At 52.0% G+C, this 16,754-nt stretch overlaps 1 protein-coding gene across 2 annotated transcripts in view; it reads left to right on the top strand.

Annotated features, from left to right (window-relative positions):
- The window catches only part of TCHP (trichoplein keratin filament binding), a 67,713-nt gene that overhangs the window by 39,903 nt on the left and 11,056 nt on the right, over positions 1 to 16,754 (top strand). For both annotated transcript variants that reach the window (XM_029570924.1, XM_029570925.1), the window contains 2 exons: positions 6,507 to 6,588; positions 6,981 to 7,166. In XM_029570924.1, the coding sequence (XP_029426784.1) occupies positions 6,507 to 6,588; positions 6,981 to 7,166 (268 nt within the window). The remainder of the gene's footprint in view (positions 1 to 6,506; positions 6,589 to 6,980; positions 7,167 to 16,754) is intronic.

Consider the following 16,754-nt stretch of genomic DNA (forward strand, 5'->3'; position numbering starts at 1 on the left):
TGGGAAGACTTTCCTGCTCCAGTCCCTTGACCGGCCCCGTCTCTGGAGGACCTGTGGGAACCCTGAAAGGACTGCTGACATCCCGACGACTGTTCTGGGCCCGAACGAGAGATCCCTTTGCCAGAACAAAATCTCCACGAATCCCAAAAAGGGGACCTGGAAAGAAAAACCTTCTTATCCTCTGGTAAACGGTTCCCTTTGATTCCCCCAAAAACGTCATCAGTTGATCCAGATCCTCGCCAAACAGAAGCCTTCCTTTTAAAGGCAAATTACACAGCTGGGACTTGGACCACAGGTCTGCCGACCAATTGTGCAACTACAAAAGCCTGCTTGCCGCCACCACCATGACCATGCTGCTGGCGGACGTATGCACCAAATCATACAGCACATCCTCCACATAGGTCACTCCCGCCTCTAAGCGTATGGAATGCCCAGAACTTAGCGCCCCAGAAGAAGCCTGCCCTTTTGCCTTCTAAACCCAGCACAAACAGGCATGCTGCAACAGGCTGCCACACACTGCAGCTCGTAGGCTCAAGGCAGACACCTCAAACATGCGCTTTAGCTGAATCTTCGTCTTGCGGTCCTGAACATCCTTAGAGCAGCCGAACCCGCTACCGGGATTGAAGTTGTCTTAGTCACCGCTGAGACTGCCGCATCCACCTTAGGAATCTTTAGGCGATCCAGGTTTTCCTCCATCAAAGAATATAGCTTTGCCATAGCTCTACCGACCTTTAAGCCTGCTTCTGGGAAATCCCACTCCTGGCTGATCAGCTTCTTAATCTTCTTAGGCATTAGGAAGGCACTGGGAAGACCATGCAGCCCATCCAGATCCAGGTTCACTCCCTCACTGTTGGATTCTTCCTGAGTCATCTTAACCTCCAACACCTGAAGGATGAGGGGGGGAGCTCTTCCTTTTTAAACAGACTGACCCCTTCTGGCCTTCTGCCACGGGGCTCGTGTCTGGATCAGGATCATCCGCATCTGGATCAGGATTCTGACCCCCATCTGGGTCCTCCGGGTCCGCTTCCTGAGAGGAGGCAGGAAGGATCATCCTGTGTATCATTGGAATCATCCAGATCCCTGGGATCGCCCTCAACATCAGCACGCCGTAAGCCCAGGCGCTTAAGCAGATCTCCTGAACCTCCTGCCGTCACTAGCCTTGGCCTCTTGGATGGGGCACTTGTCCATCTCTCTCTGGACCTCTTCTCTCCTGTACCTTTCCACACCAGGAAGGCTCTGTGTAACAGCAGGACAAACTCTGGGGAAAACTCTTCTGGTTCCTTGGTCCCATGCGAGAGAAGACTGCCATCGGAGCCTACACCTCCCTCCTGATCCCCTGCACCACAGGAGGGGGAAATCTCCGGGCTCTCGGTGGGGTGAAGCCCCCAGGACACGATCCTCCATGGGCACAACAGAACCTGTAGCCCTGATGATCAGGCGGCCCTCCTCTCCTTGGAGCTGCCTGCAGAGATTTCCTCCGCCCCTAATGCACAGCCTGTGCAGAGAGAGTGGGAATTAAGACAAGCCGAGTAGAGCCTGCAGGCCCTGCAAGCTGCCACACGCAACTTAGGCACTATCCTCATGCGGCAGGAAGCACAACGTGGCTCAAGCACGCAGACACTGAAGTAGGCCGTACTACGTGGCTGCTGCACCGCTCCGGGGAAAACTTCCGAAATGTTAGCTCAAGCCACATGCAGTCGGCTACAGCAACTGAAGCCCAGACTGACTGCAGAACAAGCTCCCCCCCACCCCCCTTCAGGAAAAAAGGAAACAGTGGCAGACTCCTTCAGCTCTCCCTCCTGCAGGCCTGAACAGCTACCGCTGACTGAGCGCCTCAGACTGAATCTCCCAGCCTCATAGGAACAAACAACCCTTCCTTAAAATGTCTTTTTTGTTTTTTTTTTTTAAATTAATGAACATAGAACAAAAAAGGGTATTTCCTTGAGCAGCGGGTGGCAGGAGGAGACGTCGGAAGTAAGAGGAAGCCAATCCCCTGGCTATCAAATCCTCCGGAAGCAACAGGCTACACTAGACAGGAGTTTCCAACCCCCTGGACGCCTGGCTCAACCTAAGGGATGGCCCACAAGGGAACCTAACACCTTGGGGAACTACACCAACTTCTCTTCCCTATTTCCAAACTTTTTAGAACTGCAGGTTTGTACCTCTACCATTTGCTGGAGACAGAGAAATATTGAGGGGCTGCAGGTGGCACTCTTGGTTATGTAGCAGTGCCTCATTTTTTAATTCTCTGGCTCCATCTGCTGGTAGGGATGCAATACCCAGTTGTTTGGACTGATCTGGGTATGAACAGGAAAGGTCTGCTCAGAAATTTATGGTTGCTGTCATCTTGGCTTGGGTACAGGTCAGTACTGAGAGACTGCAGGTGGCACACTGGGTTATGTACAGTGTCAATGAAACTTTGTCTCCATCTGCTGGCAGGGAGGCAAAACCCAGGAGTCTGGACTGAGCTGTGGTACTACAGGAATGAAAATTAGCAGGTGAGGACCAAGTGTCCCTTTGGTGCTACTCGTATAGCCTGAGGGGCTGAATTTTGGTGGAACTTGGGCATTCTTGTGAGTTGCCATTCAGTGCATGTGGGGCCGCTTGCTGGAAAGCTGCTTGGCTCAATTCTCACTCTTCTGGGTCTAGAAGATTGCTGCTGAGAAAACTGGCTTGAATGTTCTCTTGACCTGCAGTGTGGGCCAATAAGTTCTGCAGAAGTTCTTCTGCCCAAGGAAAAAGCATATTTGTCTCCTTCAAGACACCCCGACTTCTGGTTCCACCATGTCTATTCATGTATGCCACCAGTGTGACATTGTTAGAGAGTACTCTCAATGCTTTCCCCTGTGTAGTGGAAGAAAATTAAAGCGGAGCAAGATGGATAGGTCTGGGCTCAAGTCTATTGATAGACCATATTTCCTCCTTTGGAAACCAGTACTAATGGCCACCTGATCCAGACAATATGCTCCCCAACCAGAAGGACTTGCATTCATCATGACTATGATCCAAGAGGGGAGGGGTTGGTGGTGAGATAAACTGACCTTCCCCCACCCCCCTGCATAAGGTTCCAAGGTAATGCCCACCCCCAAAGACTATCCTTCACTGCAGCGGAGACAGGAAGACTGATCTTGTAGTACTGAGAAAGGAAAGACCAGCAAGATAAGAGAGAGAGGGCCTCATATGAGCCCTGGCCCAGGGAACTAGATCCATAGTGGTTGCCATGGAACCTAGAAACTGCAGCTAATCTTAGGCTTTGGGGGCTGACAGAGCAACAAAGGACTGCACCTGTTTGATCAAATTGTCCATCCTGTCTGTAGTAAGGTGCACTAGACCCAACTTCATTTTGAAGTGCATCTACAAATTGTCCAAAGATTGAGCTGGGACAAATTTGCTCTTTACGAAATTGACCACCCAACCCAAGCCTTCTAAAACACAGACTACTCTGTTGGACAGCTGAACACCTTCTCGATAAGACTTGGCTCTGATCATCCAATTGTCCAATGAACCAAGATCCATTCTCAAAAACGCTGCTGCTACTACTACTATGACCTTAGTGAGTTGGTGGTGCTGTTGCCAAACTGAAAGGAAGCGCCCTGAACTGAAAATGCAGCTGCAGCATGCAAAAATGGAGATAATTCTGATCTTCCCATCTGAGTGGAATATGAAAATAAGCCTCTGACAGATCCAGAGAGGACAGGTACTCGCCCTGCAAAACTGCCATGAGCACCAAACGCAGAATCTCCATCCTGAAATGGGAGATCTGGAGATTGCTGTTAACTCCTTTCAGATCAAGAATGGGGCTGATGGTTCTGTCTTTTTTTTGGAACTGTAAAATAAATGGAATATTGACCAAGCCCCCATTTGGCAAGAAGGACTGGACTCGCAGCATGCAACTGGTAAAGCCTTATCAGAGCATCTTGTTCTGCTCTTTGTTTGGTGACTGAAGTGCACATAGACACGATAAAGGCGTTGGGTAGTAAAACAGCGAACTCTAAGGCATTTGGGCCCAGTCTTGGTAAAATTGCTGTATACAACCACCCACGACAACACCAGAAAGCGAACCTGCTGCGCTTCATTGAGCAAAGGAAATGGAGTTAGGATCAGGCTTTAAGAAGCCCCGACTGGATTGACTTTTACCCCAAGACCCCTGAAAGGAGTATAAATACGATTACTTGCTTGGTCTATAGCATCTGGCATCCCAGAACTGATTCAGACTTCTAGAAGAATCATAAAAAAAAGGGACTGGGCTTTAGCCTCAAGGAGCTGCTATGGTTTTGGATCTCTGAGGTTCTGCACTAGCTGCTTCAGATCCTTCAAACAGAAGCTTCCCCAAACATGACTTAGCTATCTGCCTATCTACTGCGAAGACAGAGGAGTCTTCTGGTGGTCACGGCTAAAGCAACTGAGCGAAAAAATCTTTGAAGCAAATCCTACAGCACATCAGCTAAGAAAGCCACTGTTTATTCCATCCCGGTTGCCTCCTCTACATCCAGGAGCTGTTGAATCCAAACACAAGAGTGCCCACACAACGAACACCACAAATAGAGATTTGCGCCACAGAAGTAAATACATGTTTTAAATGACGTTCAGGCCATCTGTCCTGAGGATCCCGAAGGGAGGTGCTCCTCTGCACTGGGATATTTGTACACGTAACTAGAGGAATCTGAAACAAACACTTTACTGCATCGTGTGAAAGGGAATAGAATTTAAGGAGATTCTTTGCACTCCTGGGGTCACTCTCGGGGGACTCCCGCTCTGCCAGAACCATCTGTTCCACATTGGAATATAAAGGACAAGCTTTAGGGATTTTGCAGGTCCTGTTCATTGTATCCCAAATAGGAACCTCCTCTACTTTGGGATTCACAGTCTGGAAACAGACAATCACCTCGTTAATTAAAGCTGAAATCTCATCCCTATGAAAGATGTGGATAACGATCATCCTCCCTTTCTGAGGGGACCTCTCCTTTCTCCAGAAAAGTACAGCTGGCAGAGTCCAAAAGATCCTTGTGATCATCCTGATGCTCTTCCAAGCCTGGGAAGGGATAGCTCTGTGGGCCCCTGAGGACACTTACTGGGCACTGGAGCCTCTGGAAGAGGCCTGCTGGAGTTAGGAACGGTGCTGCACGTTCCCTCAGGCTGTTGCATGGCACAAAAACTCTGGAGATAGCTCTTCAAACCTCTTGTCCTGGGATTAAAAATCCTGATCCTGAGGAATAACAATGGGAAGCACACTGGGGGATCACCCAAATCTATCTGAAGCGGAGAGGATCCTGAGACACCTGTGGGAGAAAGGCCCAATGTTAGGTACTCCTGGCAAAAGCCCCCAGGACCTGAGGCCTCCTTCGAAGCATGCTGTGACCACATTAGTGGAGGTCACCTTCCCCACGGCCAAAGAGGACTGAGAAGACTGCACACAGATTAGACAGAGGGGCCCGGACGACGATGGGGGTCTCTCGGAGCCGCATGCTCCACAGCGGCGACCCCTCTCCAGCCTGTTCATAGCGCCACAAGTTCACCCCCACAAACGGAAACTGCTGGTAAACTTACATCGCCGCAGGCTCTTACCTGATGCTGGAGCTTGCACGTACTCTCTCTCTGCCTGAAGTGGTACCGTGGCCTGTATCAAAGCCTCTCTTCGGGCCAGAAAGCAGCTTTTTTTTTTTTTGGTCTTAAAGACACTGTAGGCTGCTGAGCAGAGCAGGGGAGTGAAGGAAGGGGAAGGTTTGCAGGAAGATCTCCAAACAATGCCAAAAGACCAGATTTCAAAGCTCCTTTCTTTTCTTTAAAAAAAAAAAAAAAAAAAAAAGTCCTCCTGTGACTGGGAACCTCTTGGGTGGGTTTGCTTGCCTGATCATACCAGGGGCCTAGTCCTAGCTGCATCAATGCTTCGCAGATATTCCTGCTGCACTACCAGTGAGACCTACCATCTGCTGGAGGCAGAGGATACTGGTTCCTGTCAGTGCTGCACCCCCTTTATGTAGTGGTGATGTCAAGGAGGAAAACCGTATGCTCTGCCTCCATCCACTGGTAGGAAGACCTGACCCATCTGTACAGACACACTGAACTGGTTTAGCAGAATGAAATGGGCATGTTTTGTTTGTTTTTTTAAGGCAGCTGTTAGATTAAAAGAGTGAAAAGAGCAACATTTGACCACCAATACCAGTATATATGTTTTTTTAATATTTAAATGTTTTCTTTGCAATCAACAATGCATCCAATGTTCCTTCTCTACAACCTGGGGGCTTACCAAATAAACACCTTGAACTAAATTCCTGATGAGTGTTTTCCTGAACTGTAGCCTTATAGCCAGTCTTGTGTTCTCTCAAACAGTTTGGAATAAGTAGCGACCTCACAAATACTTTGGACTTTTGCAGCCAATGAAGACAGAAGGTGCCCAAACAGATGCAGGAGTCAGAAAATCTAAAATGCAATTGGAGGCTTGTTACAACCGTACTTGATCGTTACATTGGAATCACACTAGATTGTCTCTTCCTTCTTCATTTAAGGGAAGAAGCTAAACAAGTGTGGGCCAAAAGAGAGGAAGAATGGGAGCGAGAGAGAAGGGCCCGGGCCAGACTGATGAAAGAGGTAATAAATCTCTGCTCATACAAATATTTCACAACGCAGTGCAAGACTGTAGTAGCGGACAAGGATGAAGCATTAGTTTGGCGTTAGAAGTTTCCACTTGTTTGACACCCGTGACCACCACAACGCATATTTTGGTAAACTGTTGGCTAACGCCAGTCTTATACTGCACTGAGCATTGCACAGGTTCCACTTCTTACATAATACAGTTTGCAATAGCCATGGTGCTCCTAGGGGATGAGGGACCTGGGGACTAATACCTTGTAAAGGAGCAAGAAAGCTAATGTAGTTGAACTTTTGAAACTGCAGAAGTCCTTTTGTTAGAGGACAGCTGTGGCCTTGAAAGTCTCTGGCTCTTTATAAATATAATCCACTTTACTTGATGCTCTGGGTAGGTGCTTACAGGCCGCCAGTTGCAGATTCAGGAAAAGATTGAATTAAACCAGCGTGCTCAGCAAAAATCTCTGAAACAAAGGGAACAGCTGATTAAACAGCTGGAAGAAGAAAAACAACTGACGGCTCGAGAGAGAGCGGAACAGGAAGACCTGAAATCTGCTCGCAGACAGGAGCTGGAAACACAGGTATGGTTTTAGGGAATCTCAGTGCAATGCAAGAGGCCTTGTGATTTTAAATATGCTTAAAATACATTCTTAAATAAGTTAGCTATCTTAAAGAATTAAGTGTATGATTAGAATTTGTGTTCAGTATATCAGTTTCCATGCATCAGGTCACTAAAAGGAGTCATGGATGTTTTTTTATTCTACCCAACCTTCATACAAGGCAGTTATAAGTACATAAGTGTCATTCTGGATCAGACCAAAGGTCCATCAAGCCCAGCATCTGGTCTCCAATCGTGGCCAGTCTAGATCACAAGTACCCAGAAGGCTCCCAAAAAATAGAACCAGTCCATCTTGGTTATAGCCAGGAATAAGTAGTGGTTTTCCTAAGTCTAAATGGCTTATAATGGTTTATGGACGTTTCCTCCAGGAATCTGTCTAAACCTTTTTTAAATCCAGCTATGCTATCTGCTTTCACCACATCCTCTAATAACAGATTCCAGAGTTTGTGTGCTGAGTGAAAAAAAAAATTCTCTGATTTGTTTTAAATGTGCTACTTATAAACATCAAAGTTTCTCTTAAGCATAAGTAACTGTTCCCTATTTACCCGTCCCACCCCATTCATGATTTTATAGACCTCTATCATATCTCCTGTCAGTTGTGTCCTCTCCAGCCCTTACCTCTTTAGCCTTTCCTCATAAGGGAGCCATTGCATCTACTTTATCATTTTGGTCTCCCTTCTCTGTACCTTTTCTAGTTCTACTTTTATTGTTTTTGAGATGGGGTGATGCTGGTATTTGCACTAAGAGGTTCTGTTCTGATCTGAAATTGAGCAAAGAGAGTTCCTCACTGAACAAACTTACTTAATGATAGATCTGTCCATAAGTGGGCTACTGGGGTCGCCCTCCACGAGGCTGCCAAATTCTATATAACTTTGAGGTACATGCTTTGAAAAGTGATGTTGCTATTTTATTTAATAAAAATCAAATGGGCTTATATTTTAGGAAGCATGGAATAGCACCAGATTACATTAGCTGCTCTCTATTAATACTCTCTAGTTCAGGGGTGGCCATCTCCAGTAGTCGAGAGCCACAACCAGACCAGCTTTTCCCTATCCCCTGGGGATAGGGAAATACCTACAGTACCTGAATGTAAATCCCCTTTGAAGTGCTGAAAAGTGGAATCTTAAAAAAAAACCAAAAAAAAAACCAAACATCTAAAATAGGCATGAGAGAAATTAGCATGTACTGCATCCATTGTCTGAAAATCTCTCTCATGTATATTCATTGTGGATATCCTGAAAACCTGGACTGGAGTTGGCCACCCCTGCTCTAGTATAACCAGTTAGGAAATTCCATAGCTTTACAGTGGCTGTAATTTCACCTCCAGCTGATCTCCCTAGGGCAGGTCAGGTTATACTTCACCTGGATGTCAGTGGCATGTGCTGCATGTTTGTGATCATGAGCTTCTGACATTTCATATTGTAGATGATGGGTATTACATTTTGATTGGTTTTGGATAAGTGTCTGGGGATTATGCTACTGTTAGAATAATGTGGTTAACTGAATGACTGGCATGTTAAGGCTTAAAAATCGAGACCAGGATTGACGCTGTGTCTGGAGTTCGAGGGTCTCGCCAGATGACCCTCGTCTGTGCTCTGGGACAGAGGGAAGACTGCTACCCCTACTGCAGCAATTCCCAGCTAGGCAAAGGCAGCACTGATGTTTAGCCTCAAAGGAGACCTCCCCTCACTTCTTAAGACATACACCAGTTCCCTGTACGTACCTGGATCAGTCCAGACAGTGGGTTATGTCCCCAATCCAGCAGATGGAGTCAGCACAAGCTTTGAGTTCAGTATCTTCTGACTCCAGCAGATGCGAGTAGGGGAATCAGGCTTCCCCTCCTTTTCCTTTTTCTTCACTTTCTTGCTTGATTATGGCTTGTTGTTGTCTTTTTCTGTGGATCAAGTTTGTATCAAGTTTGTATTACTTTTTTTTTTTTTTTTTAAACTTAAGGCAGAGTTCTTTCAACTTCTGGGGAGTGTCTTATCTTCCTTGTCTCTTCTCTGCGGCCTTGCTGTTTATTTCTCGTTGCAGCCAGGGGTAAGTTTGTTTTTCCTTTGTAGTTTTTTCCTTCGCAGCTCAGCCCCCGGTGCCCGCGAAAGCCGGTGGAGCCGGCCTCTTCGCTCTTTACTCCCTCACCCGCGGCCATTTTACAGCTCCTCATGGGCTGCTGAGCCATTTAGGGAAAGATGTCTGGGGCGGGTCGTGTGGCTGGGAAGGCCCCCCCCCGCGGCACCCTCCTCTATTTTCGGACAGTGGGCAGTGCGGGCCGACCGGGCCCCCCCGCAGCGGCGCTTTTGTGCGCGTGGCCCCCCCCCCCCCCGTGGCTTTTTCTTTTCTCCTACAGCGATCCCGATGCCGCGGCCGTCCCGCTGGGCGGCCTGCGGAGACCCGGGGTCCCGGATTTCCCGGGAGGGCATCTGTGCACGATGCCTTCCCGGGGGGGAAGGTACCTCACGGTCCCTGACTGATTTCTCTTTTTTGCCTGGGCGGTGCGGGCCGGCCACTCCGCCATTTTTGGCGGGAACGGCGGCCATTTTACATTCTGAGCACCCTGAGGCGCAGGCCACGAGGGGGAACGGATCCCTGGAGGCCACGAGGGAGAACGGATCCCTGGAGGACTCTACCAGCGGGGGTGTTCCCCCGATTTTGGTGCAGGAACCAAGCACCCAGAGCCAGGGAGCAGGAACCACGCCGCCCCCGAAGCGCACCCGAGCAGGCCGGGGTTCTCTCCGGAGTTTATCCTGCTCATGCATACTGCTTATCTGCAGGGGCTGGAAGCACCTGTGGGACCCCCCCCTCCTAAGATCCCTCGGATGTCGCCCTCGACGCCGGCCCCCCCGACCCTCCAGGAGTGGGGGCCTCCCGCCTTCCTACCCGGGTCCGATCCACGCCCACGGCAGTGGGGGCGGTGCCAGACTCAGCGGGACATAGACTTGACCTCCCGGACGGGGGACAAGGGGACGGCACGCAGGAGGGGGATGATCCGCGTACCCTACGCCTCTTCCAGAGGGAAGAGCTGGACGACCTCATCCCGCAGATCATCCAAGAATTAGATTTGGACCCGCCACCAGACCCGCCTGCCCCAGTAGCTCCCGCTGTCGTCACTTCTTCAAGGAAGGGAGATCCTGTCCTGGCGGCACTCCGGCCGAGGGCTCGGGCTTTTCCCATTCATGACTCGTTTTTACAACTTCTCACCAGGGAATGGGACACCCTGGAGGCCTCCCTGAAGAGCAGCCGGGCTATGGAAAAGCTGTACCCGCTCCCCGAAGATTTCTGGACCTCATCAAGGTCCCAAAGGTGGACTCCGCAGTGTCGGCGGTCACGAAGAGGACGACTATCCCAGTGACGGGAGGTGCGGCGTTGCGGGACACACAGGATCGTAAGTTGGAAGTTTTCCTTAAGCGGGTTTTCGAGGTCTCACTCCTCACGTCTCAGAACCTGCCGTCCGATGAGGCTGCCCAGGCAGATCGGCTAGAAGCCGCAGTGGCGTATGGGGCGGACGCCTCGTACGACCTTTTTCGGGTCCTCGCAAGATCCATGGTTTCGGTAGTGGCAGCACGACGACTACTGTGGCTACGCAATTGGGCGGCTGATACGTCCTCTAAGTCGAGTCTGGGCTCTCTTCCCTTCAGGGGCAAGTTCCTCTTCGGGGAGGATTTGGACCAGATCATCAAGTCCCTGGGGGAGAACGCTGTTCATCGGCTGCCAGAGGATAGGTTTCGACCATCCAGAGCATTTTCTTCTTCTCGGACCAGAGCCAGAGCGCAACGGCGCTACAGGGGATACAGACAGGCGGGCTCCCGGTCATCCGCCCCCAGGTCTCAGCCCTGGTCGCGCTCCTTTCGCGGGCATCGGCCCGCACGCACTACTCCCGGAACCGGGAACCCCTATACCAAGTCTTCACAATGATGCCAGTCTCGCCCACTCCCCTGTCCCCAGGATTGGGGACTGACTAACGTATTTCTATGCGGAGTGGGCACGGATCACCTCGGACCAGTGGGTCCTGGATACCATAAAACACGGCTACGCATTGGAATTTGTCCGCTCCCCGCAGGGAAGGTTCATCTTTTCCCCCTGTGGCTCGAACCTCAAGAGAGGAGCGGTGCAGCTGACTCTGGACAGACTCCGGGAGATAGGCACTATTGCGCCCGTGCCCTTCGGAGAGGTGGGCTCGGGCCACTATTCCATCTATTTCATCGTACCAAAGAAGGACGGTTCCTTCCGGCCTATCCTAGACCTCAAGGAAGTCAACAAATCCCTTCGAGTCGTTCGGTTCCGCATGGAAACGCTCCGGTCAGTGATTGCGGCGGTGAATCGGGGGGAGTTCCTCTCCTCCCTGGACTTAACGGAGGCCTACCTGCACATTCCCATCCGCCCGGACCACCACCGTTTCCTTCATTTCAAAATTCTGGACCAGCATTTTCAGTTCACGGCTCTCTCGTTCGGATTGGCGACGGCGCCGCGCACCTTCACCAACATCATGGTAGTCGTGGCGGCAGCTCTCCGGAAGGAGGGCATCCTGGTTCATCCTTATCTGGACGATTGGCTCCTCCGGGCGAAGTCATTCGATCATGGACGCTCAGCGGTGACTCGAGTAGTACGATTTCTACATTCCCTGGGATGGGTAGTGAACTTCTCCAAGAGCTCCCTCATGCCCTCGCAACGCTTTGGTTTTTTTGGGGGTGACCTTCAACACCCTACTGGGCAAAGTCTTTCTGCGCCAGGACAAAGCTCAATCCTTGCGGGATCACACACAACGGTTCTCTGCGTTACCAGAGCCCACCTCCTGGGACTACCTGCAACTCCTGGGAGTGATGGGGTCCACCATCGACCTTGTACCTTGGGCTTTCGCGCACATCAGGACCTTACAGTGGGCGCTCCTCTCCCATTGGAAACCAGTATCGCAGGACTACCAGATGATTCTCCCGCTCCCGCAGAATGCCAGGGACAGTCTGGGCTGGTGGTTGGATCCGCCGAACCTGGCCCGTGGCGTGTCCCTCGATCTGCCAAATTGGGTGGTGGTGACCACCGATGCCAGTCTAGCAGGCTGGGGTGCAGTCTGCGATCGAAGCGCCACTCAGGGGACGTGGTCCACGGTGGAGGCGAAGTGGTCAATCAACCGTCTGGAAACCAGAGCGGTCCGGCTAGCTCTGCGACATTTCCTCCCGCTTCTTCGGAACCGGGAAGTCAGAATCCTATCGGACAACGCTACCACCGTGGCCTACATCAACCGACAAGGAGGCATGCGCAGCCCGCAGGTCGCGCTCGAGGCGGCGCTGCTGATGCAGTGGGCGGAGCGTCATCTCGTCCGGCTAGCAGCCTCGCACATCGCCGGTGTGGACAACGTCCAGGCGGACTTCCTCAGTCGTCAACTGCTGGACCCCGGAGAGTGGTCTCTCTCCGACAAAGCGATGCAACTTCTCGTCCATTGGTGGGGGGCCCCCCACTTGGATCTGATGGCGTCCGCTCTCAACGCCAAGGCTCCACGCTTCTTCAGTCGCCAGAGAGAGCACGGCGCGGAGGGAGTGGATGCCCTGGCCCTCCCGTGGCCGCCACATCTTCTGCTCTACGCTTTTCCACCATGGCCCCTGGTGGGCAGGATGCTCCGCAGAATAGAAAGCCATCAGGGGACCGTGGTTTTCGTCGCCCCAGAATGGTCCAGGCGACCCTGGTTTGCGGACCTGCTACAGCTGGTGATCGACGGGCCAATCAGGCTGGGGCACCTCCCCCAGCTCCTACATCAGGGCTCGGTATTTTTCGAGCAGGCAGAACTCTTCTGTCTTGCGGCCTGGCTTTTGTGAGGCGCCGCCTCCGGCGTCGGGGCTACCCGGAGGCGGTAGTATCCATGCTATTGCGGGCACGAAAGACATTGACGTCGGCGGCCTATGTTCGAGTCTGGAAGGTGTTCGAGCTGTGGTGTACCAGCCAGGCCACGAGACCCGCTAAGGCTTCTGTACCTCAGATCCTTCAGTTTCTACAGGCGGGGGTGGAAAAAGGGCTCGCCTATAATTCACTACGGGTTGAGGTGGCCGCCCTTGGTTCGCTGTTGAGCAATGGGGGCTCTCTTCTACAGTATCCTGACATTGCTCGTTTTCTCAAGGGTGTCAAGCATATGCGTCCTCCGTTACGGGACCCTTGTCCCTCCTGGAGTCTTAACCTTGTGCTTCGCTCCCTGTCGGGACCACCGTTCGAGCTGCTGCGCAGCGCAACGATAAAGGATCTCACTCTCAAGACTCTATTTCTTGTGGCCATCTGTTCCGCTCGACGCATCTCGGAGCTGCAGGCTCTGTCGTGTAGAGAGCCCTATCTCCGTTTCTCCGACTCTGGAGTTTCGCTTCGCACCGTTCCCTCCTTCCTTCCGAAGGTGGTTTCTGCATTCCATGTGAACCAGACGGTGGAGTTGCCGTCCTTCTCTTCCTCAGAGCCGAAGTCTCTCCGTCTCTTGAATGTCAAGCGCACTCTGCGCCTCTATCTGGAGGCTACAAATGAGTTCCGGACCTCTGACCATCTCTTCGTACTCTGGGCCGGTCCTAAGAAGGGGTCTCAGGCCTCGAAGACTACCATTGCCAGATGGCTGAAGGCCGGCATTGCTGCTTCCTACATTGGGGCGGGTCGGACTCCTCCACCCGGAATTGTAGCGCATTCTACACGTTCTCAGGCGGCTTCCTGGGCGGAGGTTCGCTCGGTATCCTCGCAGGAAATTTGTAGGGCAGCCACCTGGAAATCGTTACACACGTTCTCGAGGCACTATCGTCTGCACCTCGCCTCTTCGGTCTCTGGACACTTTGGCGAGCAGGTTCTCCGAGCAGGCCTCGCAGGACCCCACCCGATTTAGGGAAGCTTGGGTACATCCCACTGTCTGGACTGATCCAGGTACGTACAGGGAAAAGAAAATTATTACTTACCTGCTAATTTTCGTTCCTGTAGTACCATGGATCAGTCCAGACGCCCACCGCGTTTGGGTTCTTGATCCTGCTCAGCTCTGCGCTACTTCTTGCTCGCAGTGTTCTGTGTCTTCACAGTCGTTTCTTTTCGCTGTTTTTCACAGCTCCCTACAAGTTGGTAGGATGTTTGCAGTTACTTGTTGCGGTTACAATTGTTTTCATTATCTGTTTCCACAAACTTGATCCTTCGGGGGTTTCTACTCGGGCTTTGATATACTCGATACTGAACTCCTGCAGAGGGGGTAGTAGTATATATGGATACGCCCCCTCAAAGCTTGTGCTGACTCCATCTGCTGGATTGGGGACATAACCCACTGTCTGGACTGATCCATGGTACTACAGGAACGAAAATTAGCAGGTAAGTAATAATTTTCTTTTCAGTCTGTGCTGGAGGGACTGGAAAAGAAGAAAAAGGATTTAAAAATACCCAACAAGGAACAAGAATAACTATCCACATTTAGCTTTGAAGGCTATCCTAAGAAAAGTGAATATTTTCATACTTAAAAAGGGCTTAAGCAGTAAGAAATGCTTTTGTATAGTTTGCCTTTCCTTATCTTGACATGATTTAACAGTTTAACTTAACTTGATATTTCCTGGCGTGTAGCCAGATGGACTCAGGACAAATGGGATAGTATCCGCGTGCTAGCAGTTGGAGACGGATCTGACGTCAGCACGGGGGCGTGTATATATCCCCACAGGAAGTGCAGCTGTTCAGTAATTTCCGTCTCCAAAGCAGTTTGGAGTGCCTGCACGCTGGTTCAGCGTGCTTTCCAAGACTACTTTCATTTTTGTTTTCTTCTCTTCTAGATTCTACTTTACCTTTCTTCAACACCTTTTTGAGCCCCGCGCTCCTCAGGGGCCGTTCTGGCCGTGCCCCCCAGTTGAGCTTCCCGGGGTGACTGCCGTGGTCCCCCGGAGGTGTAAGTCCTCGGTCCCGCCGAGGCCCTCGCTCCCGGTGTGGACGAGGTGGCGGGTGCAGTGCCTCAACCGCGGCGGTGAAAGGTATCGGCCCTTTCCCCTCGCAGCCGGAGACCGCCTGTGATCCTGCCCGGCAGCGCTGAAGATTTGGTGCGGCGTACGTCTCTTCACCCAGGTCTCTGCTATCTCGAGGACCGGCGGCGTGGCAAGCCGTGGAGGACGCCATTTGTGGCCTTACTCAGGTATTCCGCGCCTGTAATGGGCGCGGCTTTCTTTCCTCCTTGTTCTTGCTTATGGGCTGCCACTGTGAGTATGTACCGCATATTGCTGCTGTCTGTCTGCCATTAGGTGTATCTTGCTACCTGCTTAGTGTTGTGCGCTTCAGGTAGCGGCGGCGGCCGCACACTGTTGCTATTGTGTGCCTGTTCTACTCAGCGCCTCTTGCTGCCACAGCCTGTTGCTATTGTGCGCCTGTTATTTTCGGCGCCTATTGCTGTCGCATACTCTTGCTATTGTGTGCCTGTTTCTACTCAGCGCCTATTGCTGCCGCTTACTGTTGCTATTGTGCGCTTGTTTTGCTCAGCGCCTCTTGCTGCCGCTTACTATTGCTATTGTGCGCTTGTTTTGCTCAGCGCCTATTGCTGCCGCTTGCCTTTGCTATTGTGCGCTTGCTCTATTCAGCGCCTATTGCTGCCGCATCCTATTGCTATTGTGCGCCTGTTCTAGCCTGCGCCTATTGCTGCCGCATACGAAGCGCACGCTTGCTATATTTTGCTCATGGATCAGCTCGCAGCCGCGGCCGCAGCTGCGCCGCCACTTGCCCTAGATGTTTCAGCTCTGGGCCTCTGCTCCGCATGCCACCTTCGTGCCACGCGCGGTACTGACCCCGACTCCCTGTGTACCCAATGTGCGGCGGCCGGGGGACCCTCCGGCCAGGACCAATCTCAGCCGCAGTTTTTTGACAGTTCCCCTGCGGCTACCCCGGATTTGGGAGGCAGTCTCGACCGCTCGGGAATCCCGGGGGATCTGGTCCCCCGGCGTTTTGAGGCTGCTTCCATTTCCTGGGTGGATCTTTTTCAGGGAATTCATGCCTTTGTCCAGATGCAGACGGCTTCGCGTCCTGCCCCTACGGTCCTTGCTGCGCCTGCTCTTCCGGCGGTTGCTGCGGTTCCTGCGGTGGCGGCGTCTCCGGTGCATGCTGCGGCTGCCGCCATGATGGCAGCCTCTAGGGATCCTGTTCCGGGACCCTCGCAGCCTTCTCGGGAGCGGGACCTCCCGCTATTGGACAGTCCCGATCACTCGGACCAGGAGGTTTCACCGGACGAGTCCGAACTCCCGGACGAGGGGGACCTCCCCCCGGGGATTGCGCCATATAGGACTATGCGGCGTTTTTTCCCTAAGGAGGACCTCTCGGACCTCGTGTCTCAGTGTCTGGCGGAGTTGGAGATCACTGGACCCAGTGCTTCGATTCCTTCTGCGCAGAACCCCCTGCTGGAAGGTCTTCGTCCTACAGCCCGCCATTTTCCTTTCTTGCAGGCAGCTCAGCAACTCATTGATTTGGAATGGGCGGCACCGGCGGCCTCATTTCAAGGGGGCCGGGCCCTGAAAGGCATGTACCCATTGGCACCGGCTCTCCAGGACCTCCTGGCATGCCCTCAGGTGGACGCCTTAATTAGCGCTGTGGT

Source organism: Rhinatrema bivittatum, chromosome 11, assembly GCF_901001135.1.
Source record: "Rhinatrema bivittatum chromosome 11, aRhiBiv1.1, whole genome shotgun sequence".
NCBI classification, from domain to species: Eukaryota; Metazoa; Chordata; class Amphibia; order Gymnophiona; family Rhinatrematidae; genus Rhinatrema; species Rhinatrema bivittatum.